Below are 24,954 nucleotides of genomic sequence, written 5' to 3'. Positions count from 1 at the left end.
CTCTCTCTCCTTCCCAGCCTGCAGGCTGGCTATTCATCAGGTAGAGCTGTGTGATTAACTGCAAGCAGTGAGGCTCTGGGTGACACTGGGGCAGGGCGGGAGAGGAGCAAACAGAGCTCTGGGGAGGAGAGGCAGCTGTGCCACCTGTGCCACCCCTCCCCCTGCTGATTAGGACTGCAGCGGGAGAGAAGGGTATCTGCCTGCTATGTGCCCCCCTCAGGGCCCTTGGAACTCCCCAGAAACGCCAGCAGGTACCAAGAGGCGTCTGTCCACATGTATTTATTGCTCGTCGACAACCGATACAAAGAGAGGCCGAGTGCGGCAGAGGCCCACGCCCCAACTGCTCACGCCCGGCTTTGGTTTCCCAGAGGGAGGGGGCCTCTTCTCCAGGACAATCCACCTTTGTGCAAAAGCGCCCAGCCCCCTGGGGGCTCCAACCCTGAGATGCTTGGAGGGGAGGGGAGGGGGAGCTCGGGAGCAAGCCTTCTGCCCAGGTGAGCTCCGTGTCCACAAGGCAAAACACTCTGGGGGTGGCACAGGACACAAGCACCACCAGGCGGGGTGGGGCCCCGGTGGCTGCTGCCCAGAGGACAGCAGCAGCAGCAGCAGCAGCAGCGGTGGGGGGGGGGCAAGAGAGATCTGCTCCTAGATCAAGAACCCCCAGTCCAGCCCGGCAGGGCTGGGTCAGAAGGAGGTTTCGCTGAGACGCACCCTGGATGGGGTCAGCGGGAGGGCAGGCTCTGGGGCGGCAGGGCCGGGGTTGGGGGGTCTTTGGGCTACGCTGCCGGCCGTGTGGCCACCACGCCTGGTCCGGGCCCCCAGCTCCCTGGAGCGGCTGGCCCAGCGGCCCTCGGACTGGGCAAGCTCCTGGCACCTTTCCACAAAGCTACCCCCTGCACGGCGCCTGTCAAGCTCCCCTCGCGGCACGTGGGGCTCTGGGAGGGCAGAGCAGGGCAGGTTCTGGCCACTCAAGCGGCAGGGCAGGGAGTCCTCAGCGGGCTTCTCCGGGAGTCCGTCGGGGTCTTGGACCTGGAGGCTGCTGGGAGAACCACAAGTCCATTAGAACCCGCTGGGAGGGAGGAGGGAGGAGAGCCAGCTCTGCCTGCCCCAGGAGGAGAGGGGCCGAGGTCCGTTGCCCTCCTTGCCTCAGTGAGCAGCCACGGAAGAAGCACCTGTGGCCCTTCCAAGGGGTGGGGGCCAGGTGTGAGCAGCCCCCCCCCAGGTCTCTACCTGCTGCTGGCAGTGCTGGAGGCGCAGGTGGGGGTGACGGACCCCGCTGGGCTGGACTCCAGGGAGTGGGTGAGGGCCAGGTCACACTGCTCCAGCTGCTGAAGCAGCTCCTCCTCCGAGAGGCCGCCGGCATCTGGGGAAGGAAGGAAGGAAGGAGCAGAGGGGGGCAGGCACGCTGGCACAGCAGCATCTGGGTCGCGGGGGGCCCAATCCACCGGGCAAGAAGAGGCCCGCTTTGAAGCCAGGCGTCCCCCTCGGCCGGGCCCAGAGATGCCCCTCACTCCAGCTGCCCATGAGGGACGTTGGCACGGGCCCTCGCCCACCACAGTGCCCGCTTGCAGGGGCCGGGCGACCAGCCAGAGCCCGGCCCAGCTGAGGGGCCCCCGTACCTGCCACTTGGCCGGCTGTCTCCATGGCCGTGGTGAGGTCCCACATCTGGAGGCTGCCGTTGCTGTGGCCGGTGAAGAGGTAGCGGCGGGGGCGGGAGCCGATGCGGCTGGACCCTTCGCACTCCTGCACCGTGAAGGCGGTGATGGGGGTGCCGTCCACGGAGCAGACTTCGCAGACCCTGCAGGCGGGGGGGGGGGCGGGGGGGAGAGAGGGATCTGGGACTGGTGGCCGGCTTCGGGGCAGGGCCTGCCTGCGCTTGTGGGTCATCGGCTGAGGGAGCGGAGGGAGAAGGGCCTTTTCAGCCACTGTTCCCCGGCCACCCACTGCCCCGCCGGGTTCTGTCCAAGGCCTTTTGTCGGGAACACCTTTGGGGACAGAGGGCCCCGCCGGCCTGCGCCGAGTGGTCGTTCCCCGATCGTCTCGCTTTTTTCTGTAAATGTCTGTTCTATTTGCTAACTCTGCCTACACCAGCAAAGCAGGATTTCCCAGATTTTAAGAGAAAGTAAAGCGATGGTATGGTGCACCCACAAGGCCTCCCTTGCCTAGTGTCCGGGCAGGCTTCACAACCCCTCCTGGTCCGACTGCCAGGGCTGGTGTGTGGAAGGCCCTCCCTCGAGCGCCGCAAGGTTGGAGGTCGTGCCACCGCCTAGACCTGAAAGGAAGCCGTGGCGGGGCCTGGGCCACTCCGGGGCAGATCCGCTTGCTGGAAGGGGCTGGAAAGTAGGGGTGTGCACGGAACTGGTCCGGCACTGGGGTGGGGGGTTCCAATTTAAAAAGGGGGAGCTTTACTCACCCCTTCCAGTTAAAAAGCGTATTTCTTGTAGTAATTGGGCGGCAGGGTGCCGCCCGCTTCAATCTCCGAGTCTGGCCGGCCGCGGGCTCCTCCTTGGTAGGCATAATCGGGCGGCAGGATCGCTCCAAGTCCCTGCCGCCCGCCCTCTTCATGCTGAGCAAGCCCCCCCCCCCGTCAGCTGGCGGCCGCCCCCTGTGCATATTAGGGGGTTCCCCCCTCCCCTCCACCCCCTTCTTGCCAAGTATCCCCCCCCCTCCATTACAGGAGGACGGCAGGAGAACTCCCTGCCGTCCCCCTTCTCCTTTGCCGGCTGGGCTGCAAATGGTTCCTAGGAAGCCTTTCGCGCGCGTGCGCGAAAGGCTTCCTAGGAGCCATTTGCAGCCCAGCCGGCAAGGCAAGCGGACGGCAGGGAGTTCTCCCGCCGCCCGCTCGCTAAAGTTAACGTTAACTTTAGCGAGCGGGCGGCAGGAGAACTCCCTGCCGTCCGCTTGCCTTGCCGGCTGGGCTGCAAATGGCTCCTAGGAAGCCTTTCGCGCACGCGCGCGAAAGGCTTCCTAGGAACCATTTGCAGCCCAGCCGGCAAAGGAGAAGGGGGACGGCAGGGAGTTCTCCTGCCGTCCTCCTGTAATGGAGGGGGGGGGGGATACTTGGCAAGAAGGGGGAGGAGGGGAGGGGGAACCCCCTAATATGCACAGGGGGCGGCCGCCAGCCGACGGGGGGGGGGGAGGCTTGCTCAGCATGAAGAGGGCGGGCGGCAGGGACTTGGAGCGATCCTGCCGCCCGATTATGCCTACCAAGGAGGAGCCCGCGGCCGGCCAGACTCGGAGATTGAAGCGGGCGGCACCCTGCCGCCCAATTACTACAAGAAATACGCTTTTTAACTGGAAGGGGTGAGTAAAGCTCCCCCTTTTTAAATTGGAACCCCCCACCCGAACCAAAACCACCCCGTGACCGGACCGGTCTGGAGGCCTTTAGAATGGCCTCCGAACCGGTCCGTGCACATGACTACTGGAAAGACTCTGCCAGTCCAAGGACCAGACCGCTTTGTGCCGAAAACCTAGCGCTGGTGCTAAGAATGTCTGCATTCGGCTGAGGGCTGGCTCTTGGGAAGCTGAGGAGCCCCCCCCCCCCGCCCCGTTGAAGACCCACCTCTTGCCCGTGGAGGAGAGGCGCACATACAGCTTGCTGGCATCTGGCACCACCTTCTGGAGGAAGACCTGCTGGTCATCCCGCTCACCAAAGGGGCCTGGAGGGAGGGAGGAAGGCTCTTAGGAGCAGGGAGGGACAAGGCAGAGGGGGCTCAGGGCCTCCCCCCCCACCCCTCCACACCCCACCTACCAATGTCTGTGCCGGCGCTGCAGCCTCCCAGCCCGTCCATGGACTCCAGGGCCAAGATTTTGAAAGAGGCGAGCGGGGTGGAGCCGGGCTGCGTGGAGATCATCCCGCGGAACCGTGTCACGGTCCACGTACGGACGTGGTTGTTGTCAGCGCAGACTGGGGGGGGGGGGCGGCAGCGGCAGGGGAGAAAGAGCGAGCGCAGGATGGGTGCCAGCCATGCCGAGGCAGAGGCGTCCCCTTCACGCCTGCCCAGGAGCTGCCGACAGCCTCGCCCCCCACGCCCCCCCCCCCGGCCAGTACCTGAGATGAGGTGCTTCTCCGAGAGCATGACTTTGGTGACAGGGCTGCGGTGGACAGCAAAGGTCTGGAAGAGCTGGGGGCCAGAGCCCACCGTCTCCGGGTGCTGGACAATCACCCTCACCATCCCTGAGCTGGTGCCGTAGGCAATCTCGATCCAGTTGCCGCAGCTGCCTGCTCAGGGGGCACAGAAAGGGCTGGAGGGCGGCTGCCAGAGGGGGAGCAGGCCCCCCCCCGGGGCCCCCACCCCCCACGCTGGAGAGGAGGCAAGGCTCGGCCTGGGGCGGGGGGGCCTGCCTGGAAGGGAGGCCTCTGGCCCCCCAGCAGGCAGATCAGCCGCAGGCAGGAGAGGCGGCCTTGTCAGTCAGGCGGGGGGGGGGGCCCTCCAGAGGGCCTGGATCCAGCTCAGCCCAGCACCACCACCACCGTGCTCGAAGGGGGGCCGGGGGGGCTTCCTTACTGCTCTTGGGCGTGAGGTAGACGCTGAGCGCAGTGATGGCGTCCTCAGAAGGGTCGCGGTACAGCTCCGTCACCAGCAGGTCGTTGTCCTTCATGCGCAGCGGAAACTTCTGCACATCTGGTGGAAGCAGCGGGGAGGTCAGGCAGGGGTCTCGGCCGGCGGGGGTGGGGGGGGGCTGGCTGCCACATGGCCGGGCAGATCACCCCAGGGCTGGCGGCAGCCTCTTCTGCCCTCCCACACAGCAACCCCCCTCCCAGCCGGCTGTGGCTCCAGCACTCGGCCTGCCCCCCAGCCCAGCCGCCTCCCTCCCTCACTCACTCACCCACGTAGTAGATGGAGCCGTTGCTGCATCCCAGGAGCAAGAAGGACCCGGCGGCATCGTAGCTGCTGATGGGGGCCACGTCCTGAGTCTGTGGGAAGGGGGGGGGGAGAGCCGTCGGGGCCACCAGCAAGGGGCCCGCGGAGAGCCCGGCCTTCCAGCTCCAAGGGCCACCCACCCCAGGAGCGGGGAGCCAGGGCAGGCCAGCCCAACCGGCTCTCCGCCAGCTGGGGAGCCCCAGTGGGCAGCGGGAGGCCCAGGAGGTCCCCGACCTGGAAGAGGGCCTGAGCCCAGACGCCCCACCCACCTGCCAATGCTTGGTGACTGCATTCCAGACGCCGATCTTGCCTGTGTGGCTGGTGGCAATGAGCTGGTTGCCCACAAAGAAGAGGCCCTCCACGGGAACCCCCAAGTAGAAGACGCCTAGTTCAAAGAGACAAGACATCCGCAGAGCCCGGCTGGAAGGGGGGGACACGGACATGCACACGCAGGGCAGGAAGGCAGCAGGCCTCTCCCTCTCTTGGTCCCTCAGCCACTGCTCTTCCGTGGTGTGCTGCCTCTGAATATGGAGGCTCCATCTAAGCATCATCATGAACAGCCACTGCCAGACTCCTCCTCCATGAACGGTCCACTCCCTTTAAAGCCATCCGTGGGCCACTGTGTGAAGACGCACCGCACCTCCCACCCTGCCAGCTCTCTTGGGGAGGGGCACTAAGGGCCCCCAGCAGGCACACACCCCACGGCCTGCGGGACTGAGGTGAGAACACAAAGGGGCTGGGCTGGGCTGGGCGGGGCGCTCCAAGAACTCTGACCCAGTGCCCAGGACAAGAGGGGCTGGGTCCCAGCAAGCTCGGGAGGCATCTCTTCCCCACCCTGCCCCAGCATTGCTTGCAGGCTGGCCCTCCATCAGGGAGAGCTGTGTGGTTGCCCGCGCAGCTCTGTCTTGCAAATGGCCAGCCTGCAGACTGCCTGGCTCTCAGGCAGGGCGAGGGAGAGGAGAACCACTCAAGCTGCTGCTGCTGGGAAACCGAGGCAGCTGCACCTCCTTTGGCGCCCTGCTGCCAAGGAGTTGCTGCTGGGCCCCCAAAGCAGAACCCCCATCCGGGTCCAAGAGGCGGTGCTTGGCTCCCGAGGGGCTGGCCACGGATCCAGCCCTTGCGCCTCTCGCCAGTCCTCACCAATCTCAACGCCGGTGCCGTCCGGCTGGAGGGCCCACAGGAGAATCTCGCTGCAGGACGCGGCTGCCACCATCTTGTCATTGTCCCCCAGCGAGCCGCCGAGCACCCGGGCATTCAGGGCCACCCGCTCAATGACCCAGTCCAGCCGGGGACTACAGAAGGCCAGCTGCCAGCCCGAGGTCTCCTTCATCCTGCGGGGCAAAGAGACAGCCCGGGCATGGAACCGCTGCCCCAGGGCTAGGGCTGCTCCCCCCAAGCGTCCCACCGGGAGAACTCCATAGGCAGGCTACCTGTAGCAGACCAGGAACTGCGCGTATGCCACAGCGATCCAGTTATGATGCCCACACACAAGGCGCACCAGGCCCGGGTCATGTGCACCTCCTGAGGGGAAGCAGACGGGCACTGAGGCTGGGAATCCTCCCTCCTGAACCGCAGGAGGCCGGGCCCAAGGCGTGCCAGGCCATCATGGCGGGGGCCTGGCGTGCTTTATTATTTATTTATTGTTACATTTATATACCCCCTTTCATTAAAACAATCCCAAGGACCACAAAGGAAACATCCTGTCTCTCTAAAAGGGTCACCTTTCCACACATGCATTCCAGATTTGGGCTCTTATTTATTTGTCTGTCAAATTTATATGCTGCTCTACATAACATCTCAGGGTAGTTTACAATCCAATCAATCCAAAACCTAAAAGTCACATAAACAGATGAAAATGACCATAAGTAGAACTATAAACAGGATAAACAGACTAGTACAGATTCACAGTGAGGGGGTGAACTTCGTGGCCTGCGCTTGGAGGGAAAAGGCGCCCAGAGGACTGGTTCTTCTAGTGCCCAGAGAGGGCTTGGACTCACCCAGGCGGGGAGCAATGCACTCTGGTCCTTCTCCCCGACTTCGCAAGCAGGACTTCTCAGAGTGGGCATCACCCGTCGTGACCAAGAACCCGCCAGGATTCCGCCTGTTTCACGGCTGGGGAGCACCAGGGCCGAGAGTCCATGGGGTCTGCCTGCCCCACCCTGGGCCCAGCCCCACTCTCTGCCCTCAGCAGGCAGGGCCCCCTTCCTCCACTGGGCACATACCTGCCACTGGGCCCCTCTCCTCCAGCAGCCGCCCCAGAAGCCCAGCGTTGCCAAGGTTGGGGGGCAGGGTGTTGCTCCGGCGCACCAGGGCCCGCTCCACGAGGCTCCCTGCCCGGTCGGCCAGCTGCGCCCCAGCAACACTGTGGCGGTTCCGCCGCTTGGCAGGAAAGACTGGAGGGGAGAGGAGTCGGGGGGGGGGGGATGTGACTTCGCCTGCAGGCCCTGAGCTCCTGCTGTGCACAGAGAAACCAGCGCAACTCCCAGGCATACAGACGTATCCAAACAGAACCTGCCAGCCAGAAGCTTCACCCACAATTCCCAGCAGCTGCCACCTGATGGCGGACACCAGAGCAACAAACAGCTTGGGAGGGAAGAAATAGCTTTCCCCCCAAATGAGTCCTGTTTCTCCTTTCCAGGCCAGGCCAGGCTCCCTAGGAGAACATTCTACAAAGCCATTCCTGAGCATTTCCAGCTGCCCCTGAATTACAGCTCTGGGCAACTGGAGAGGAGAGCTGGTCTTGGGGTAGCTAGCATGACCGGTCCCCTTAGCTATGCAGGGTCTGCTCTGGCTGCAAATAAATGGGAGACTTGATGCACGAGCACTGGAAGAGATTCCCCTTCTTAGGGGATGGAGCCGCTCTGGGAAAAGCATCTGGGTTCCCAGTTCCCTCCCTGGCAGCATCTCCAAGAGACAGCTGAGAGAGATTCCTGCCTCCAACCTTAGAGAAGCCACTGCTGGTCTGTGTAGACAATACTGAGCTAGATGGACCAAGGCCCTGACTCAGTATATGGCAGCTTCCTATGTTCCCCCATCTTTGTCTGCTCCTACCTGGTGCTGGCAGGTAGCCATTGAAGAGAACACTCCCGCAAGATGACTGTTCGAGCTCTTCACGCAACTGCAGGCGGCGAACTGAGTGGAACGAGGCCAAGGACACGGGTAAGCCCACAAAGGACCCTGTCTCTGGGGCGCCAAGGTTCCCACAAGGGCCAAGACGCAGGCAACCCCAAGCATCACAGGGCTCCCCGCCAACCCAGCATACCTAGCGGTGTGATCCCGTAAAACTGTGCTTCATGCAGCAGCAGCGAGACGTTGGTTCTCCTAGGGGCACAAAATGGGGTGAGGGTTCCCCTGGGTGGTCCTCACACCCCTGCAGCAGCTCTGGAGAGGCAATCGGGGCTGAAGGAAGGTGGGCAACCAGCAGTCACACCCACACGCCTCCCCTTCAACTCCCCGTCCAGGGAGAAGCTGCTTCGACCGCTGCCTCGTACCTGATGTCAAGCTCCTTGGTCCGGAGAAAGTTAAGGATGGAGGCAAAGACCTCCGGGTCTCGGTCAATGAAGATCTGGCAGGGAGGAAGCAGGGCTGGGTTTCGTGGCCAGTGTCTTGGCCTCCGGCTACCAGGGCAGCCTGCTCAGCCAGCCCCTCCTACCACCCGTGCAGCGCCAGCTTGCTGCCCATGCAGGGCAAAGGCCGCCAGTTGCGCCCGGATGGCCGTGAAGCCATTCAGCCCAGGCAGCCCAGCACTGGGAGGGGAAGCCACTCCACTCCTGGGGCTGCCCAAGGCGCAGGGAAGCGGAAGCAGCGGGGAGCAGATGGCGAGAGGCCTCCACCCCAGCTGTCCCTCCCCGCCTGGGTCAAAAGTCCCACACGGTGGGAGACGCGGAACTTTGGCCCAGTCCGATCAGCAAGGCTACCTTGTTCACCATTGCACCCCAGTGTGAGATGTGCTGCTGTCAGAAACCAGGCAAGCGCCACGGGGGGTTCTGCACTCCAAGCCCAGGGATGCTTTCCCAGGAACGGGCCCTCTCAGGCAGGGCACGCGTCTCCTCCCCTGCTGCTGAGCCAGAACATTCAGGCATTCTGCAGAGGTCTTTCTTGCAGATCTCCCAGTCCACAGTGCATCTGCAACAGCCTCTTCCAGAGGCAGAGTGGGGGGGGGGGCAGGGAAGGAGAAGAGGGCCCTGGTTACTCACAGCGCCTCTTTCATCCTTCAGCGTGGAGATCCGGCCACTGAGGAGGCTGCAAGTCAGATAAGAACCCAGGTGAGCCTCTGCCGGGGATCTTGAGGAGTCCGTACCTGACCCTGGGCTGCTGGATGCAGAGCTGAAGGCCCCCCACCCCCACCCCCCCCCTTGCAGGCCCCCTGCTCTGGCCGGGTTGGGCTTCTTACCTCCCTGTCAGAGAAACTTGTCCAGAAGGGAAACCTTTGCAGAGAGACCAGCAGGCTTCCTGCTTCGGAGGGGAACTGCCCCCACCCCCCATGAAATGGTCACCGCAGTCCGTGGGGCCCCCTTCCTCAGCAGCCGACAGCTGCCTGTTGCAGGCGGGGGCAATGGGGCCCCCCGGGAAAGGGCTCCCCGGATGGGGCTTCTCACCCCCACCAGCACCCAGCGAGGAGGAGCCCCGCGGGGGTCGCTCTGCTGGCGCCTGGCCTGGCCCTTGAGCCCGGCACGCCCTTCCTGCCCCCCCCACCGAGCCCCCCCCCCGCAGGAAGCACCTGGAAAAAAAGGAATCCGGGACCCAGGTGAGGGTCTGGCGGGAGGTGCTGAACCTGCCAAGAGAAGAGGAGGGGGGTCCGTCACGGCAGGCAGGGCGGCACCCACCGACTGGGGAGCGGCCTGCCCGGCTGGGAGCCCTCCCGCCCTGCCCCCCGCGGCCCCCCTCCTGGCTTCGGCTCGCCGGCGGCCTCTCAGCGGAGCATCGCGGGCGGGGCGGGGCGGGGCGGGGCGGGGGGAGCCTCCACTCCACTCTACGCCCCGCCCCCCCCGCGCCGCGGTCTGGCCACTGGGCAGGGAGAGCTGCACAGTTCACGCGGGTTGAGCCGCGCTGCTGCCTGCGGGCTGGGCATTCGTCAGGAGCAGCTGCCTGCGCGGTTAACCCAGCAGCTCTACCAGACGAACAGCCAGCCAGCCCGCCCCGCCGCCGCCGCCGCGGAGCCACTCGCCTCCTGCCGCCCACGTTCAGCTGCACGAGCTCCGCGCCGCCGCCCGCTCCGGCCGCCATCGCCAGCCCCGCTCCGGCCGGCCAACCGGCTCCAGTGCGGACTTCCGGGCTCCTCGGCTAGCCCGCCCACTCCGCGATGCCATTAGCCAAGGGCCTTAGCAGTGGCCCGACTTCAATTTGTCGGGGGCCTTGACAGTCCCGCCCTTCTCGAGCGCCTATTGGTTAGTACTCTCCCTCCATGTCTCATTGGCTGCGGGTGTCCTAGCGCCCCGCCTTTCTGCTCTCCCCATTGGCTGCGAACGGCCCCGCAGCGACTATCCAATTGAGCTTAGGCGGGGTCTCGAGGGGTAAACAAACTGCCTTCGCCCCTGCCGTAGAACTCGTCCTCTTTGCTTCCCCATTGGCTGAGCGGCATTGCGTATTGTCCCCCGATTGGATGCGGCTCACGAGGCCCCGCCTCTCCGGCCGTGGCGGCTTCCAGGTTCTTTGTCTTTTCCCGTCACTGGGCGGAAGCGGTTCCTGGGCGGCCGGAATGGAACCTCCATGTCCAAGAGCAGTTCACCCGGCTGAGCCACGGAGTGCTCGGCTCCACGCCCCTCCCTTGGGCTGGTTCCGCTGGGTTCTCCTCGCGCTCATATCAGAAACCCAGAAGAGGAGAGGCTCGGAAGCAAGCAGGAGGCCCCCAGCTCTGGCGCAGGAGGCGGCGGCCCGGCCCGGCCCTGCCGTTGGCATCCCGACAGAGGAGCAGCTGGCTGGTGGCCTCTGGCGGGGAGGGGGGAGAGGCGGTTCTACCTTGGTCGAATGGTTCTGCTTAAAAGCGTTTGGGGTGGGGGCGGCGGCGGCAGCTGGAGGTCTTGCATGGGAAGCTGCCATGTACTGAGTCAGGCCCTTGGTCCATCTAGCTCAGTCTTGTCTTCACAGACTGGCAGCGGCTTCTCCCAGGTTGCAGGCAGGAGTCTCTCTCAGCCCGATCTTGGAGATGCTGCTGCTGCTGCCAGGCAGGGAACTTGGGGCCTTCTGCAGGCAAGCTTGCAGGTCCTCTCCCACTGAGCTATGGCCCCATCCCATGAGAGGAATGTCTTGCAGTGCTCATACATATAGTCTCCCATTCAAATGCAAAGCAGGGTGGACCCTGCTTAGCAAAGGGGACAGTTCATGATTACTACCACAAGATGGACTCTCCTCTCGTTCAGGGTTACTCAACTGGTTAGCATTATGCCAGACGTAAATAGCTCATAGCAGGGGGTGATGGGTGTTGTAGCTCAGCAACATCTGGAGTGCCAGCGACTGAGAAACCCAGGGACTAGGCAAGCTTTGCTCTCCAGCTAGGGGTGATGGGAACTGTAGTTCAACAACCCCAGCTCACTGGGCAAAGAGGCACCTTTCAACATGGAGATTCTCTTTATTGAGCAGGGGGAGAGTAACTGGCCCTCTCCACCCCCAGCACAGCATCCCTCCAGTGACTGTTGCTGGTGTCCCTCATGTTTCTTTCTAGGCTGTGAGCCCTTCAGGGACAGGGATCCATCTTACCTTATTTATTATTTCTCTGTGTAAACTGCCCTGAGCCATTTTTGGGAGGGCGGTATAGAAATCGAATGAATGAATGAATGAATGAACAGCTGGAGAGCCCAAGTTGCCTGCCCTGGCCAATGACTGCCCAGTGTCCCTTGCAGTGCTCCCTCTAACAGGGATTCCCAGATGTTGTTGACTACAGCTCCTAGAATCTCCAGCCAAAGGTCATTGCAGCTGGGGATGCTGGGAGTTGTAGTCAACAACATCCGGGAGTCCCTGTTAGAGGGAGCACTGGTCCCTTGCGAAAGCTCCCGCGAGGGAGAGCCTGCCACTGCGCAAGGCAGACTGCTCCCCTGTCCAACCGCTCTTGCAGATAGAAAGTTCCTCCGAATGTCTCGCCCGAATCTTCAGGAGAGCTGAAAGACCAGCGTCCCCCGAGAGGAAAGCAAGAAAGGAGGCCCCCCAGGCCAGAGAGCTCTTGTCCTCAGCTCCTGGCAAGGCCAACAGCCTGTCATTTCCTTGTTTTAATATTGTACACCACTTGGGGTGCCTTTGTCAAGGCAGAAAGGCGGTATAAAAATGCAACCAACAAATAAAGAGATATTCCAGGCTTTCTTGGCAGGGAGGGGTCAGCAGGCCACCCAAGCGGGAGCACTTCTCCCTCTGCACATCTGGGAAGAAGACAGCAGCCCCCAAGACGGCTGCCTCCGGTTATGCCTTACTCCTGCTAGTTTTGTTTCTTCATTCAGGACTTTTAAATCCCATCCCTCCAACTAGCTGAGGGCAGTGTACACGGACTTCCATGTCACCCTCACAACCACCCTGTGAAGTAGGCGCAGCTGAGCGGAACAGGCCCTCGGTGGCTGCCCAGTGAGCTCCATGGTTGTGTGAAGACTGGCGGCGCCTAGGTCTCCGTGCCCTCCTTGGACACTCTCAACCAGGGCTGTGCAACTGCGGCCCTCCAGCTGTTATTGGACTACAGCGCCCATCAGCCCCAGCCACCATGGCCAATAGGGGTGATGGGGAGTTGTAGTTCCAACATTTGCCTGAAGTTGGGTGGCTAAACCACACTGGCTGTTGCTAAGTGACTTGTGTAGGGAAACTGGAAGCAGCAGAGGAGCCGAGGGGTGGGGCTGGGGAGCAGCTGGGGCTCAGTGGGTCCTGGCTCGGTCAGCCCCTAAGCAAAGCGAAGAGTGAGGGAGGGGATGGGAGGGGGCTCCAGCAAGGGCTCTGGGAGTGGCCAAGTGACTGACCCCTGCCACGGCTGTGCCGCTTGACCTGCCTGCATCTGCATCATCCTGCATGGAAAGGGGGAGTGAGCCACGCCCATGCTGCAAAGAAACGGGACCCCGGGCAAGTTTGGTTGCAACCAGGGTGTAGGAGCCTCCTTTCCTCTTCCCCTGCTGGTCAAGGCCCCAAACCCATTGGGGAGAGACCAGATTCTGTGTAGTTGCCATCTGGCAGATGCAGGTCCAGGTCTGAGCAGCTGCCGTCTGCAGGGAGGAGCATCCGTCCAGGGTGTGCACGTGCACAGTGGCGTGCGTTGCGTGCACCTGCACCACCGTGAAGCATCGGCTTTTGGAGAGCTCATGGAACAGAGAGAGAGAGAGAGTGTGTGTGTGTGTTTGCTGGGGGCAAGGGAACCATTCCTAGACGCCAGCAGCAGCTGATCTTCTGATCTCATGCAACCCAAGTTTAAAATCCTACAAATTGGTCTGTTAGAAAAACCCAAATCTTTAACAAGATTCACAGCCCAAAAAGAGAGAGAATGCAACCCCAAATGCTCCAGTTTGGGTGGTTCTTTTTCTATACAAGACAAAAAAACTTATTTAAAGCAATTACAATATTTTACAGGCTTCTGAACAATTGGGGAAGGCAGTGGCGGGGGGGTGGGGGTGGGGGCGGAAGCATTGGGGGATGGAACTGCACCAGTTCCAGGGAGGGCACCATGGGAACGACACCTAGCACAAGGGGGGCTGGGGCTGGCCAAGTGCCGTCCCGGGCAGGTGATGCCAGCAGGGGCGGCGGCTGCTCCTCCCAGCACCGTTGCATTTCTGCTCCTGGGGCAGCTCTTCCTCAGAGCTCCAGCAGGCCTTGGCCCGTGTGTGGACCCCTTGCCTGACCAAGCATGCAGCTGGAGATGGCGCTGTGGGGACGGTGGGATGCCAAAGGCTTCAGCGGGGCTTCGGGGCCGGAGGGAGGAGGCCACTGCGCCACCGCCCCAGCTCTTCTTCCTGGGACCGCCGTCCTTGGGAGACGAGGAGGAGCAAAGGGCAGAAACCTCGGCGGTCCTTCCGTCATCTGCGTTGTACGGCTGTGCCCACATGTGGTGAAGGGGGCGCACAATTGCGACAGACCGTCTCCAGGGCCTGGAATGGGTGCTTGACCACATGGGGTGCATTGATACAATCTAGCCATCAGAACTCTGGCCCCATGGCCCACAGCAGGGCAGGAGGGAGATCGGAAAGGTGCCCTTTGCTCGACGGGACGGGGCCGGATGGGCAGAAGCTGTTCTGCGGTCCGTGAAGCCTACCCCGGCCCAGAAGGCTCCCGCTCCTGGTTTCGGGAGAGTTCCTACATGCCGCCTGCCTGCCTGCCTGCCCCGTGGCCAGAGGCATCTCCCTGCTGTGCTGTGCCGCTCCTGCCATCTTATTGCATAAAAATACGTCTCTGTGCTGTAGCAGGTGAGCCCCCCCCCCCCCCGGTAGCAGAAGTGGTGATGGGGATATGGCTTGTAACAGTAGTGGCAAAGCGGTGCCCACTGGCCCTGCTCCGTGCCCGGGAGGCCAGGCAGGAAGGTCCCGCTCGGACTCCAGACAGAGGGCCCCAACGGCCAGGGCCTGCAGGGCAAGGGGGCAGGCAGCCCCCCAGGAGATGTACCCAGAACGTCTCCAAAGCGCTGCACTGGGGGAGGCGCAAAGGCAACTGAGTGGGGGGCACAGGGGAGAGAGTCATCCGAGGGGCACAGGCAGCAGTCCAGTCGGGGGGGGAGGTGAACCAGATGGAGGAGGAGGAGGGCTGACCCCCCCCCCCGCCGCCCGCCAGACCAGGCGCTGCTCCTCTCCCTCCTGGCACACGCGGAGGGAGGTTGTGCACTGACTCGCACTTGAGCAACGGATCCTGTCAAAAGGAGCAGCTATGAATCTGAATGCAGTCCAACAGGTGGGGTGGGGTGGGGTGGGGTGGGGGGCCCAGAGAGGGTGCCGCAGCAGCAGTGCCCCACCCAGCTGCCCTCCCTCTGCGCCCACAGCAGCACCATGAAGCAGAGGCGCCCTAGCTGGCAGGAAGACGTGAGGCCGGGAGCAGGGCGGGGCGGGGGGGGGCTGCCTGCTGAGCTCCCCAAAGCATGCTCTCAGCATTCCCAGAGGAAACCGGGGGGGGGGGCTGCTTCCTCCCCCACCCCCCTTCTGCCGGGCAGGGGCCCCACTAGCTCCCCCAGGTTGCTGAGCCGGCGCGTGGGGCCTTTTCCTGGGGAGTCTTCCAAGCTGGGGGGTGTCTGGGGCATTGCAGAGGGCCGGGGGGATGCAGGAGAGCGGCGCTCCTCTCCTTCACCCCGGAGGGCCGGCCTTGAGCCCAGGAGAGGCCTCTCCCAGTGGGGGCGCCTGTCTTCTCCGGGGCCGTCCCCCGAGGATGGCGCCCCTCCCTGGCTGCTGGCGGAGGTGGGCGGAGGGCCTGGCTCTGGGGCCCCGTCAGAGGACCCATCTCCTCCCCTCCACGCCCAGTGCTGTCCAGCCCCACCAGCTGGCCTCCCTGGCTGTGGTGGCTCCAGGCTGGGTCTGGCGGCCTTGGGGGCTGTCCGTGGGCGCAGCTCCTCCCAGCCTCTGGGCCCCGCGGGCAGCTTCACTTCTTCCTTCCGGAGGTGCTGGCCCTGCGGTCGGCCTCCCGCTTGGGGTTGCCTTCGTCAGTCGAGGAGGTCGTGAGCAGGGCCTGGTTCCACCGGGAAATCTCGCTGTGCTCGGAGACGCAGGTGGACAGAGCTGTCAGCCAGGTCTTCATCTCCTCCTGCAGGAAGAAAGGGAGCCAGGCGTCAGGCAGGGTGTGTGTGTGTGGGGGGACGGCCAGCCAGCGACCACCACCCTCCTCCCGAGGAGGCCTGCAGGGAGTGGCGCCTCTCACCTCGTCCTTGGCTTGCAGGAGGAACTCCCCGCCATCGCTGGTCCTGCAAGAGAGAACCACAGGTAGGCAAACAGGCAGCCTTGGCGGTGCTTGTGTGGCCGGCCCTCGGCTGCAAGGCCCTTAAAATGGGGCTGGAAGACACATTCGCAGAGGAGCCGCAGCCTTCTGCCAGCGGCTGGATGGAACCTCCATGTTCAGAGGCACTCTACCTCCGAGTACCAGTTGCTGGGAGACAAGCAGCAAGGAAGGGTTGTTGATTTCGTCTCCTGCTTGAGAGCTTCCCTGTGGAGCGTCTGGTCAGCTGGCGGGGGTGTGTGTGTCCACTTCTGAATGAGCCCCCGCCCCCATTTCCATCCCGCCCACCCCTCCGCTGCTGCAGAGTGACTGGCAGGGAAGAGAGCCAACCCAACCATGCCGGAGGGAGGAAGCCGGGCTGCACCCCGCAAGGCCTGAGCTGCACCCCTCCTGCCCGCCTGCCTGCCCGGCCCCCAGATACTCACTTGATCTTGAGCACAAACTTCTTCTTCTTGTAGTTGTTGGCCACCTCGCTGGTGGCGTTGTGCAGGCTGAGGAGGGGCTCGTTGCCGTGGGTGCTGCCGGTGTCCCGCCCCTTGGAGTCCTTGTAGAAGCCCAGCTCCCCCTTGCTGAGCACGCAGTACAGGTTGACCCACGACCTGGGGGGGGGGTTGGGGCCGGGTCAGCGCTTCCCAGGAGAGCCAGCGGGCCCCAGCACCCGCGCCCTTCCCCCTCTCAGAGCAGGTGGGGGGAGGCAGAGGGGGAAGCCACGGGGGGGGGGCTGTGGCCGTCTTACTGGGACAAGGCGCAAGGTCTCTCCCAGTTGGGCGGCCTTTCACGGCATTGTGCCGCTGCATTGAGCCCCCTCCCCGCTGGGACGGGGCCCGCAGCACTGCCTGGCGCTCGGGGCTCTGCTCGTGAGCCTTGTCAGGAACGGCATCGCCCCCCCCCACACACACGCGGAGTCTCCTCCGGGGAGGGGAGCCACCCAGCTCACCGGTTGGAAGCCTTCTTGTTGGGCCCCTCCAGCTCCAGCTTCCGGAGCAGGTAGCCCTCCTGCTGGGCGCTGTGCGTGGGGGGCGGAGGGGGCGGGGCGCTGCTCTGGGCGGGGGCGGAGCGCGACCGGCGGGCCTCTCCTGGGGGCGCGTTGGGGTCCTTGGGCCGGGGCCGCCTGCGAGGCTTGGGCCTGTCCCGAGCCCGGGGCCGGTCCGGGCGGGGCGTCCTCTCGGGCAGCATGTCCAGGCCGTTGGGCAGGCGGGCCGGGGAGTCCCTTTCACGCGGCTGCAGTCCAGAGAGAGAGAGAGAGTCAGCCGGACGGCTGGACGGAGAGGGGGGCACAGAGGCCCCAGCCCAGAGAGGAGGAGGAGGAGGAGGACCAAAGCAAGGTACTGCACATGTGAGGGAATAACGAAGAGAGTGCTGCTGACCATGTGCAGAGTGCCTCTGCCCCGCGAGGCGAGAACAGCTTCCCGGCACATGCGCAGGACTGCATAGTTAAAACATGGGGCACGAGGCAGCCCAGGACGCGGGGCGGGGGGGGGGGACAGTCAGAGGGACTCGGCCTCCTCCCTGCTTCCCAGCGGAGGATTCTAACCCTCCAGGGGCCCCACCTGGCCCTGAGAGATGCCAGCAGATGCCCCCTGCGGCCTCAGAGTCCTGGCTTCCAGGGAGGAGGGGCCCCAGGTCAATGGCAGCTGACCCCCGCCCCATGGAGAGCCGGCTCAGACCCCCAGCGCCCTGGGGCCTGCTGGGAGGAAGCAGAGAGAAGAAACTCCGTGGCACTCCTCACCCACCGTGGCTGGTGGGGCGGCTGCTGCTGCTGCTGCTGCCGGCACCGTTGACTCCTTCTCCTGCAGCTGCTCCACGATGTCTGCCAGCGTTGCCTTGCTGGGGGGGGGGGTGCAAGGAAGGGGGGGTCACAACAGCAGCCCCTCCTCCAGGAGCCCAATTCGTGACCCCGAGGGGGAAAGCAGGCGTGGGGGTGGGCGACTTTGACCAGGACCCCCTTCTGAGATCTGGGGGGCGGAGGGCAAGAGCGCCTGCCTGGCAGACCCCCCCCGCTCCCACCAGCACCTGCCCCATGCCGCCATCGCTTCCCAAGCACCACCGCCCTCCCCTGCCAGGTGCCCTGAGCCCTCTGATCCCAGCCGGGGGGTGGGGGCAGCTGGGGCTGCACTCACCCGCCTCCCTTGGGGTCGCTGCGGGGGGCCTCCTGCTCGCTGGACTCCTGCCGCTCCAGCCGCCGCTCGTGCCTCTCCCGCCACGGGGCCTCCTGCTCGCCCGACTCCTGCCGCTCCAGCCGCCGCTCCAGCCGCCGCTCCCGCCGCCGCTCGGCCTGCTCGCCCACCGACTCCTGCCGCTCCAGCCGGCGCTCGCGGGGGGCCCTCTCGGCGTGGGGCTCCCCCCGGCTGCCCCTGGCCTCCAGCTGCTCCACCAGGGCCCCGACAGGGTGCGCCAGCCTCTCCAGCCGGCCGGCCTCCTCCAGGGCGCCCTTGGCCTCCCGGGCGGTGGCCTCGGCCGCGGCCCCCAACCCCTCCTGCAGGCGGTCCAGCTTGGGCTGCAGCCGCTCCGGCTTCAGCTCCTGGCGCACGTAGGCCACCTTGGCCTCGGCCCGCTCCAGGGCCTCTGGCTTGGCCCCATTGAGGAGGGGCGGGCCCTCCAGCCGCCCCCGCAGGAGCTCCTTCTCGTAGAGGGGCTGGCGCAGGAGCGCGGCCGCCTTGCTGCTCAGCTCCGCGGGGTCTGCGAAGATCTTGCGGCCCAGCAGGGGCGTGGGGGGCTGCTTGCTCTGCTCCGCCTTCAGCTTCTCAATCTGGGACAGAACCGGGCGGGGCGGGGCGGGGCGGGGCGGGGGGGACACCAATGAGTTCTCCTCCTGCCACACACTGGCAGCCACGCGAAAGAAGAGGAGCCCAGCTGCCCCTCCCCCAGCCCCCACACGCCGTGGTTCAGGCCCCTACCGTGGTGAGCCGCCGGAGGGAGCTGAAGCGGTCCTCCCAAGCCGCAGCCGCTTTGCGGAAGGCCTCGTGGCGCCGGAGGAGCTGCTCCACCTCGTCCACGCTGTTGCCCAGTTCCCGGCTCTTCAGCAGTGGCTCCTGGGCGGTGAGCCACGCGTCGGCCACAACAGCCTCCTGGGCAAACTGGTGGACCTCCAGCACTGCCGGGGAGAGGGAGACCACCTGTCAGTCAGTCCGCCCCCCCCCCCGGGAGGGGAGAGTCGGCCTCGGCATTCCGGATGCTCCCCAGAGGTGCTGGGCGCTTTCCAGCCGAGCTGCTCAACAGCAGCAAAAGGCCTCCCTTCAGGCAAGTTGCACTGAAAACGTCAGCAGCAGCAGGGGGAGCAGAGTCTTGCGGAAACAAACAACCCGGGAAAACAGCAACTTTTTCATGCCGAACACACAACGTCATAGCACTATATTGCGGCAACTGAATTCAAGACCAGGCCCTGGCAATGTGAACGGCCCCCTGCTGTCCGCGTAGGGGCTGCGGGGTCACAACGCAGGGAGTCTGGAAGCACAATTCCGAGACCTGACCTGACCTCATTGCAGGGTCTAATCTGGAGCCACACCAAGCCAGGGCAGCCCTTTGCTCTGCTGCCCCCGCACTGCAACCCATCCTGGCGGGTTGGCTACTAGATGGGCCTGGGCAGCCCCATCCCGCTCTGGGCCCCCCAGTGTGCACAATGGCAGCGTTCCAGCTGAAACCAGAAGTCTGGGGGGCTGGCAGCTCCCCACTTTCCCTCTTTCCACGCTGGAGCCAGGCAGAGTCCGGCACTGTCCAAGCCCTGAGTGGAGGAGTGACCTCTGGGCACCACAGGAGCTGCCTTTGGGTGCTGGCCCCTGGGCTCTCGCCCCCCCTGCTCTGCCAGTCCCCCGCTCCTTGGGGCCCCCCTTCCGGGACTGGGGGTGGGGGGTGGCTCACTTTGCTGCAGCCACTCCCAGTGCTGGTCCCACTTGGTGAGCATCTCCTTCTTCTTGGTCATCAGCTTCTCCAGGTGGAGCTTGATCTGCAGAGGAGGAGGAGCCAGAGAGACCCAGGCTGGGAGAGGGGCTTCAGCAGCGGGGGCGGGGGGGGGAGGACCCCTCCCCCTGCATCTCAGGGCCATGCCAGGGCCCACACAGGCCCTCGCCCTCCACGGGCTACTTTCCTGGCGGGGGGCGATAGGCGGGGGGGGGGCTGGGGCGCCCTCGCCTCCTGGCTCCCCCACAGGGCGGAGGCTGGGAACTGGGAGGTGGCAGAAGCAGGAGGCCCCCAGTTGATAGCAGAGCGAGTGGAGAGGAGAGGCAGCAGAGGCCCCAGAGGGGGCCCGCCTCAGTGCCCAGCGCGACCCCTTGAGGCTGGCCCCTCCCGCCCTGGGCAGGCAAGGCAGCGGGCTGGGGGTGCTCACCTCCTCGGAGGCCGGGCTCTTGTTCAGAACCAGGGTCTTCCCCAGGTCCACACAGGCCGCGATGTTCTTGTTCCGGGTCTCAATCTCGCTCTTCAGGCCCTGGTGGTAGTTCATCAGCACTTCCACCGTTGACACGTCCCTGTCCGGGGCAGCAAAGCGGCACCACCGGAAGGGTGAGTGGGGCTGGGCCAGGTGGGGGCACGGCCAGGGGCAGGGCAAAGGCATGGCAGCCAAGAAGACCCCTCTGGGCACCTTCCGACCCACCCGCTCTCCCCGGACCGCAGCCGCCTTCACGGCACTCCCAGGAGGGCGAAGCGCGTCAACTGCCCCCTCCCCAGGTGTGTCCGTCAGAGCAAAACAGGCAGCCCATTCCTGCCCTGGTTTTCTCGCCCCACAGCCCGCCAACTAATCAAGAGCCCCCCCCCCCCGTGCTGCTCAGCTCCGCCACTCCGGCCTGGCTGGGGCGAGGAGAAGCCTCCTCCCAGGAGCAACATTTCCCCACAGACGGGTTCGTGGGGCGGGCGCTGCTGTGTGCCAGGCGCTTTGGAGATGGGTGTGAATGCGCACAAGCTGCCTACTTGCCCCAGGCGCCTAGAGCCGGATCGACCAGATGCTCCTGTGCGAGCGTGACTGAGCTGAAGGGGGGCAGGGAGGCCCCACGGCCAGACCAACTGGGGGTCACAGACCTGCCCTCAGCCACAGAGCCTTCTGGGCAGTCTCTCCCCCCCCCCCGCCACGAGGCACCCTTGAGTATGGGGGAGAGAAACCTCCCTCTCTGTGGCCCGGCCTAGGGGGGTTCTTCGTCAGAGCTTGCATGTCCCTGTGGAAGTGGGGCAGGCTCTAGTGACTCCTCTCTGGGGGGGGTGGGGTATGATGGGCTGTGCCCCACAACAGGCAGACGGGGAGGCAGAGGTCTGCCACCTGGAAAAGTGTGTGTGGTTTGTTCCAGGGGCAGCAGAATGCAGCATTTCTGACCCCAGAGGGGGAGTTGCTGCCGAGGGACAGGCAAGTCACGGAAGTGAAGAGTCCGCCAGGAGGACCCCGAGTCGAGAACCGGTCATGGCTCATCCAGTGTCAGCCTCTGGGCCCATCGAGCCTGGACGCTGTCCACAGTCTGACTGGCCACGCTTCTCCCAGGCCTGGGGCAGAGCAGGCTCCTTCCAGCCGGGCCTCCGGGGCTCTTCCCCACGGCAGGTCCTGGGGGCCATGCCTGGGAGGACCTTTGCGTGCAAGGCAGGCGCCCCCTCCCCCCGCCACAACTGAGCGGAGAGCCCAGCAGGCTGCAGCTCCTGTGCTCCTTCTGGGCACCAGCCCTGCTGAGGGTGCCCGGCCGGCCAGGGGGTGCCCGGGGCCCCCACCGCTCCCCCCAAGCCTCCAGCCCCTCCTCCTGTGGGTGCCCAGCAGGCTGAAGAGCGGCGGGGCCCCTGCCAAGGGCGCTCCCCCTCCCTCCCCACCATACCTGGGCTTCTCGCCCGTGCCAATCTGGCAGATGATGGTGTCCATCCAGGAGATGAGGTCGCGCACCATGCCGGCGAAGCGGATCTTGTCCGTGGTGGTGGTGATCTGCAGCCGGCAATCTTCGCAGGAGCCCAGCAGCTCCTTCCAGGAGCGCATCACCTCCTGCTCCTTGGTGGCGATGGCCTCCGCGTTCTCGCCAGCATACACCGTCCGCAGCTGGGCGGCCACCTCCTGCAGTTGGCGCACCTGCCGGGCAGCAGCCGGGAGCAGAAGGTGAGGAGCCACGGTGGAGCGCAGGGAAGAGTCGCCCTCCGGGAGGAAGGGAGGGAGGGAGGGGCTTCCTTGCCCTGCTCTTTGGCCCGACACCAGCAGGAAGCAAGCAGGGGCAAGCAAGGCCCACCCACGGGCAAAGCGGGGCCTTCTTGGCAGAGCACCTGAAGGCCGCCAGCCAAGAGGCGGCGGGGGGGGGGGGCCTCCTGGGGCAAGCAGGGCCACAACCTGCCCCACAGCCCGACTGACAGCCCGCTTCCATCCACACCCCTATCCTCCACTCTGGGACTCCAAGCAAGGCCTCCCTCCACCGGCGAGCCGAGGGGCCCTGCTGCTCTCCTGGCCCACATTGTGCTCAGCACCAAAGCAGGAGCCAAAGGAGATGGAATCGGGCTGGAGGGAGGTTGCCCCAAAGGGCCCCCCACCCGCTGCCCTCTTCCGGGTGGCCGGTCCGGGCAGGGCTAAAACACAGCTGGCTGGCTGGCGGGGGGTGGGGTGGCGCTCCTCCCGTGGCATCTCCTGGGGGCTGAGCCCCCTCACCTGCGCCACCAGGACCTGGACGTCGTGCTCGAAGGAGCTCAGCAGCCGCTGCAGGGTGCTGGCCGAGGCCTTGGACTCGCGGGCGGCCACCTCGGGCAAGCGCTGCTTCTTCTCCTCGATCTGGGAGAGGGTCTCCTTGCAGTCACTGAAGAACTTGTGCAGCTCGTGGGAGGCGGCCAGCATCTGCGCCCGCGTCTCCATCAGCTCCAGCAGGTCTGCCCAGGCCTCGTTCACGCCGTCCTTCCACTCGGCGATGGTCGCGGCGTCTGCGTGCCCGTAGTCAATCAGTTCGTCCACCATCTGGTTGACGGCCAGGATCCTCTCGCTGCCCAGGCTGCCCGTCTCGCTGGCAAACTCCGTGAACTTCTCCTGCAGCAGCTGCGGGTCAGAGCCCAGCAGGGAGCGTGGGGTGCCGTGCGCAGAGTGGAGACACCAGAGGGAACACAGACCGGGGGCGGGGGGGGGGTTCGATTAGGAAGCGGGGGTGGGACGACGCACTCCGGCTGCCCTCGTCCCCCTGCTGAGCAACGAACCGACGGCAGTCTGCACATGCTTTCTCGCTGGGCGGAACACACAGAGGAGCTGCCTTCCAAAGATCAGGCCAACAGTCCACCCCACCCCACCACTGCCTGCTCGGACTGGCAGCAGCTTTTGTCTCTCAAGCGGGTGTCTTTCCCAGCCCAGCCCTGAGATCCCTTTCACTCGAGAGGCCAGGATCTGAACCCAGGGCCTTGTGCGCTCTGGGCTCTCCTGCAAAGCTGCCTTCGACTGACTCTGCCCCTTGGTCCAGCCCCGCCAGCACGCCTGGTACAGCCGGGGCGCCCTTGAGCTGGGCACGGCACACCTGGGACCTTCTGCCACTGCACTCCAGCCTCTGCCTCTTTGCTGCTTCCCAGGAGAGGCCACTCAGGGCCAGGTTTCCAGGGCTGGCACCCTGGAAGGTGTCTCCGTTCATCTCTTGTGAAGTAGGAAGGGGAGAGCACCTCTGAGCATATGCAGAACGCCCTCTTCTCACTCAGTCGCAGCTCGTCCTAAGGAGCCGGGGGAGCCAAAGGCTGCTCTTCTCCCTCCCACACTGGCCATCCACCCAGGAGAGCTTTGCCTGGAGAATGACCGGCCTGCTGGCAGCGCAGGAGAGAGAGGAGCCCCCTCTGGTCCCCGCTGGGCTCCCGACTTCAGGCAGCCAACTAGCCCCAGCTGAGACTGGCAGACAGACGGCCAAGTCAGCCCCGGCCCTCCTGCGTTTCCCGGGGGGGGGCGCCCCTGGCCCCACTCACCGTCACGTGCTCGTAGTCCTGCCCCAGCTCCGGCGAGCCGGCCACCACTTCCTTCTCGGCGATCCAGTGCTCCAGCTCGTCCACCTCGCGGTTCAACTGGTAGAGCCAGTACTGCTGCTCCAGGCGGGCCTTGTGCTCCTCCACCAGGTCCTTCAGGGACACGTACAGCCGGTCGACCTGAGACTGGCGCCTGCTGATCTGCTCGCTGGCAAGGAGAGGGGCCGGTCAGAGCGGGGGGTGCCGTGGGGTCGTGGGGCCGTGGGGGGGGCAGGAGGGGGCATCTGCCCTACCTGTCGGGGTGGCCCAGCTCCAGCAGGGCTCGGCACTGGCGCGACAGCTGGGCAATGGTCTCGGCGTAGTTCTCCACCGTCTGCTCCATCATCAGGTGCTTCTTCAACAGCTGCAGGGTGCTCTGCTCGTCCTGCGGGGGGGGGCAGGGGGGGCAAACTCAGCCAGGCCCTCTGCCCAGCCACCCTAGACTGGCAAACGCAGTCGTGGCTCGTCCGGGGAAGGAGGCAGCAGCTTGGGTAGCTCCTCATCCTCCCACGCGCTGCCAGCAGGCTGGCTATTCATCAGGTTAGCCACTCAGCTCTACCTGACGGATAGCCAGCCCACGGGCAATATGGCTCTCAAGCGGGGCAGAAGAGAGAGGAGCCACCTGAGCTGCCTCTTTGGGCTCCCAAGGATGAGCTGCTACTGGCCAATCCCCGCTTCCCTGCATCAGCATCCCTGCCCAGCACTTAGAAACAGGAAGCCCTTGATCCGAAACCACCAGAAGACAAAAGGTGCAGGGGAAGCCTCCTTGTACAGTATAAGCCAAGCAGGCCCATCCAGCCGCCGAGCATCTCACAGTGGCCCCCAAGCAAGGCCCCAGAGGCAACCCCTTTCCCCATTCGTAGGTCCCCAGCATCTGGGACTTACAGGTAGGCTGCCTCTGGACCCAGAGGTTCCATTCAGCCACCAGGATTTAGCAGCCATTGAAAGACCTTCCCTCACCCTCCTTCTCTTCATCCATTTATTTCTCCAAGCCCCTTTTAAAGCCACCCCAGCTGGTGGCCATCCCCACATCCTGTGGCAGTGACTTCCATAGACCAATGATGCTCCATGTGAAGAAGGCCTTCCTGGCCGCTTTCCAGATTAGACCCTGCAACGAGCTCACGTCGGGTCTCGGAATTGTGCTTCCAGACTCCCTGCGTTGTGACCCCGCAGCCCCTACGCGGACAGCAGGGGGCCGTTCACATTGCCAGGGCCTGGTCTTGAATTCAGTTGCCGCAATATAGTGCTATGACGTCGTGTGTTCGGCATTAAAAAGTTGCTGTTTTCCCAGGTAGTTTGTTTCCGCAAGACTCTG

The 24,954-nt window shown here is 64.8% G+C and overlaps 2 protein-coding genes across 7 annotated transcripts in view; both read right to left on the bottom strand.

Moving 5' to 3' along the window:
- Positions 1-263: 263 nt before the first annotated feature.
- SHKBP1 (SH3KBP1 binding protein 1) lies at positions 264-11,707 on the bottom strand. Of its 3 annotated transcripts, none has more exons than XM_053268627.1 (18): positions 10,033-11,707; positions 9,586-9,639; positions 9,062-9,107; positions 8,357-8,430; positions 8,128-8,186; positions 7,917-7,997; positions 7,088-7,258; positions 6,296-6,386; positions 6,006-6,196; positions 5,135-5,250; positions 4,831-4,918; positions 4,509-4,625; positions 4,052-4,222; positions 3,752-3,907; positions 3,563-3,659; positions 1,620-1,798; positions 1,231-1,363; positions 264-1,036 (listed from the first exon to the last, which is right to left on the bottom strand). In XM_053268627.1, the coding sequence occupies exons 1-18, from the start codon at positions 10,089-10,091 to the stop codon at positions 685-687; spliced, it is 2,235 nt and encodes a 744-aa protein (XP_053124602.1). In that variant the 5' UTR covers positions 10,092-11,707; the 3' UTR covers positions 264-684. The 3 variants fall into 3 exon arrangements, with proteins under 3 accessions (XP_053124602.1, XP_053124601.1, XP_053124603.1); XM_053268626.1 differs by having other exon boundaries at positions 264-1,039; positions 10,033-11,706; XM_053268628.1 differs by lacking the exons at positions 9,062-9,107; positions 10,033-11,707 and adding an exon at positions 8,783-9,002 and having other exon boundaries at positions 264-1,039; positions 9,586-9,602.
- A 1,615-nt stretch (positions 11,708-13,322) lies between these two features.
- SPTBN4 (spectrin beta, non-erythrocytic 4) overlaps positions 13,323-24,954 on the bottom strand; it is a 51,840-nt gene continuing 40,208 nt past the window's right edge. For all 4 annotated transcript variants that reach the window (XM_053267209.1, XM_053267210.1, XM_053267212.1 and 1 more), the window contains 13 exons: positions 23,894-24,024; positions 23,604-23,808; positions 22,327-22,704; positions 21,518-21,762; positions 20,059-20,197; positions 19,593-19,677; positions 18,632-18,828; positions 17,855-18,483; positions 17,468-17,561; positions 16,672-16,955; positions 16,160-16,333; positions 15,660-15,702; positions 13,323-15,545 (listed from right to left, as the gene is read on the bottom strand). In XM_053267209.1, the coding sequence (XP_053123184.1) occupies positions 15,384-15,545; positions 15,660-15,702; positions 16,160-16,333; positions 16,672-16,955; positions 17,468-17,561; positions 17,855-18,483; positions 18,632-18,828; positions 19,593-19,677; positions 20,059-20,197; positions 21,518-21,762; positions 22,327-22,704; positions 23,604-23,808; positions 23,894-24,024 (2,766 nt within the window). In that variant the 3' untranslated portion in view covers positions 13,323-15,383. The remainder of the gene's footprint in view (positions 15,546-15,659; positions 15,703-16,159; positions 16,334-16,671; positions 16,956-17,467; positions 17,562-17,854; positions 18,484-18,631; positions 18,829-19,592; positions 19,678-20,058; positions 20,198-21,517; positions 21,763-22,326; positions 22,705-23,603; positions 23,809-23,893; positions 24,025-24,954) is intronic.

This window comes from Hemicordylus capensis, chromosome 7 (genome assembly GCF_027244095.1).
Source record: "Hemicordylus capensis ecotype Gifberg chromosome 7, rHemCap1.1.pri, whole genome shotgun sequence".
Classification (NCBI taxonomy): domain Eukaryota; kingdom Metazoa; phylum Chordata; class Lepidosauria; order Squamata; family Cordylidae; genus Hemicordylus; species Hemicordylus capensis.
This window is presented reverse-complemented; position numbering and strand designations above follow the sequence as displayed.

What these genes read in the sequence shown, in the direction of transcription:
- SHKBP1 (XM_053268626.1), bottom strand. Translation starts at nt 10,091, where the DNA reads ATGGCGGCCGGAGCGGGCGGCGGCGCGGAGCTCGTGCAGCTGAACGTG. An exon ending in GGAGAGGGGCCCAGTGGCAG is followed by an intron (nt 6,387 to 7,087) that starts GTATGTGCCCAG and finishes GCTTCCCCTCAG; the next exon opens with GAGGTGCACATGACCCGGGC. An exon ending in GGAGAAGCACCTCATCTCAG is followed by an intron (nt 3,908 to 4,051) that starts GTACTGGCCGGG and finishes CCCCCCCCCCAG; the next exon opens with TCTGCGCTGACAACAACCAC.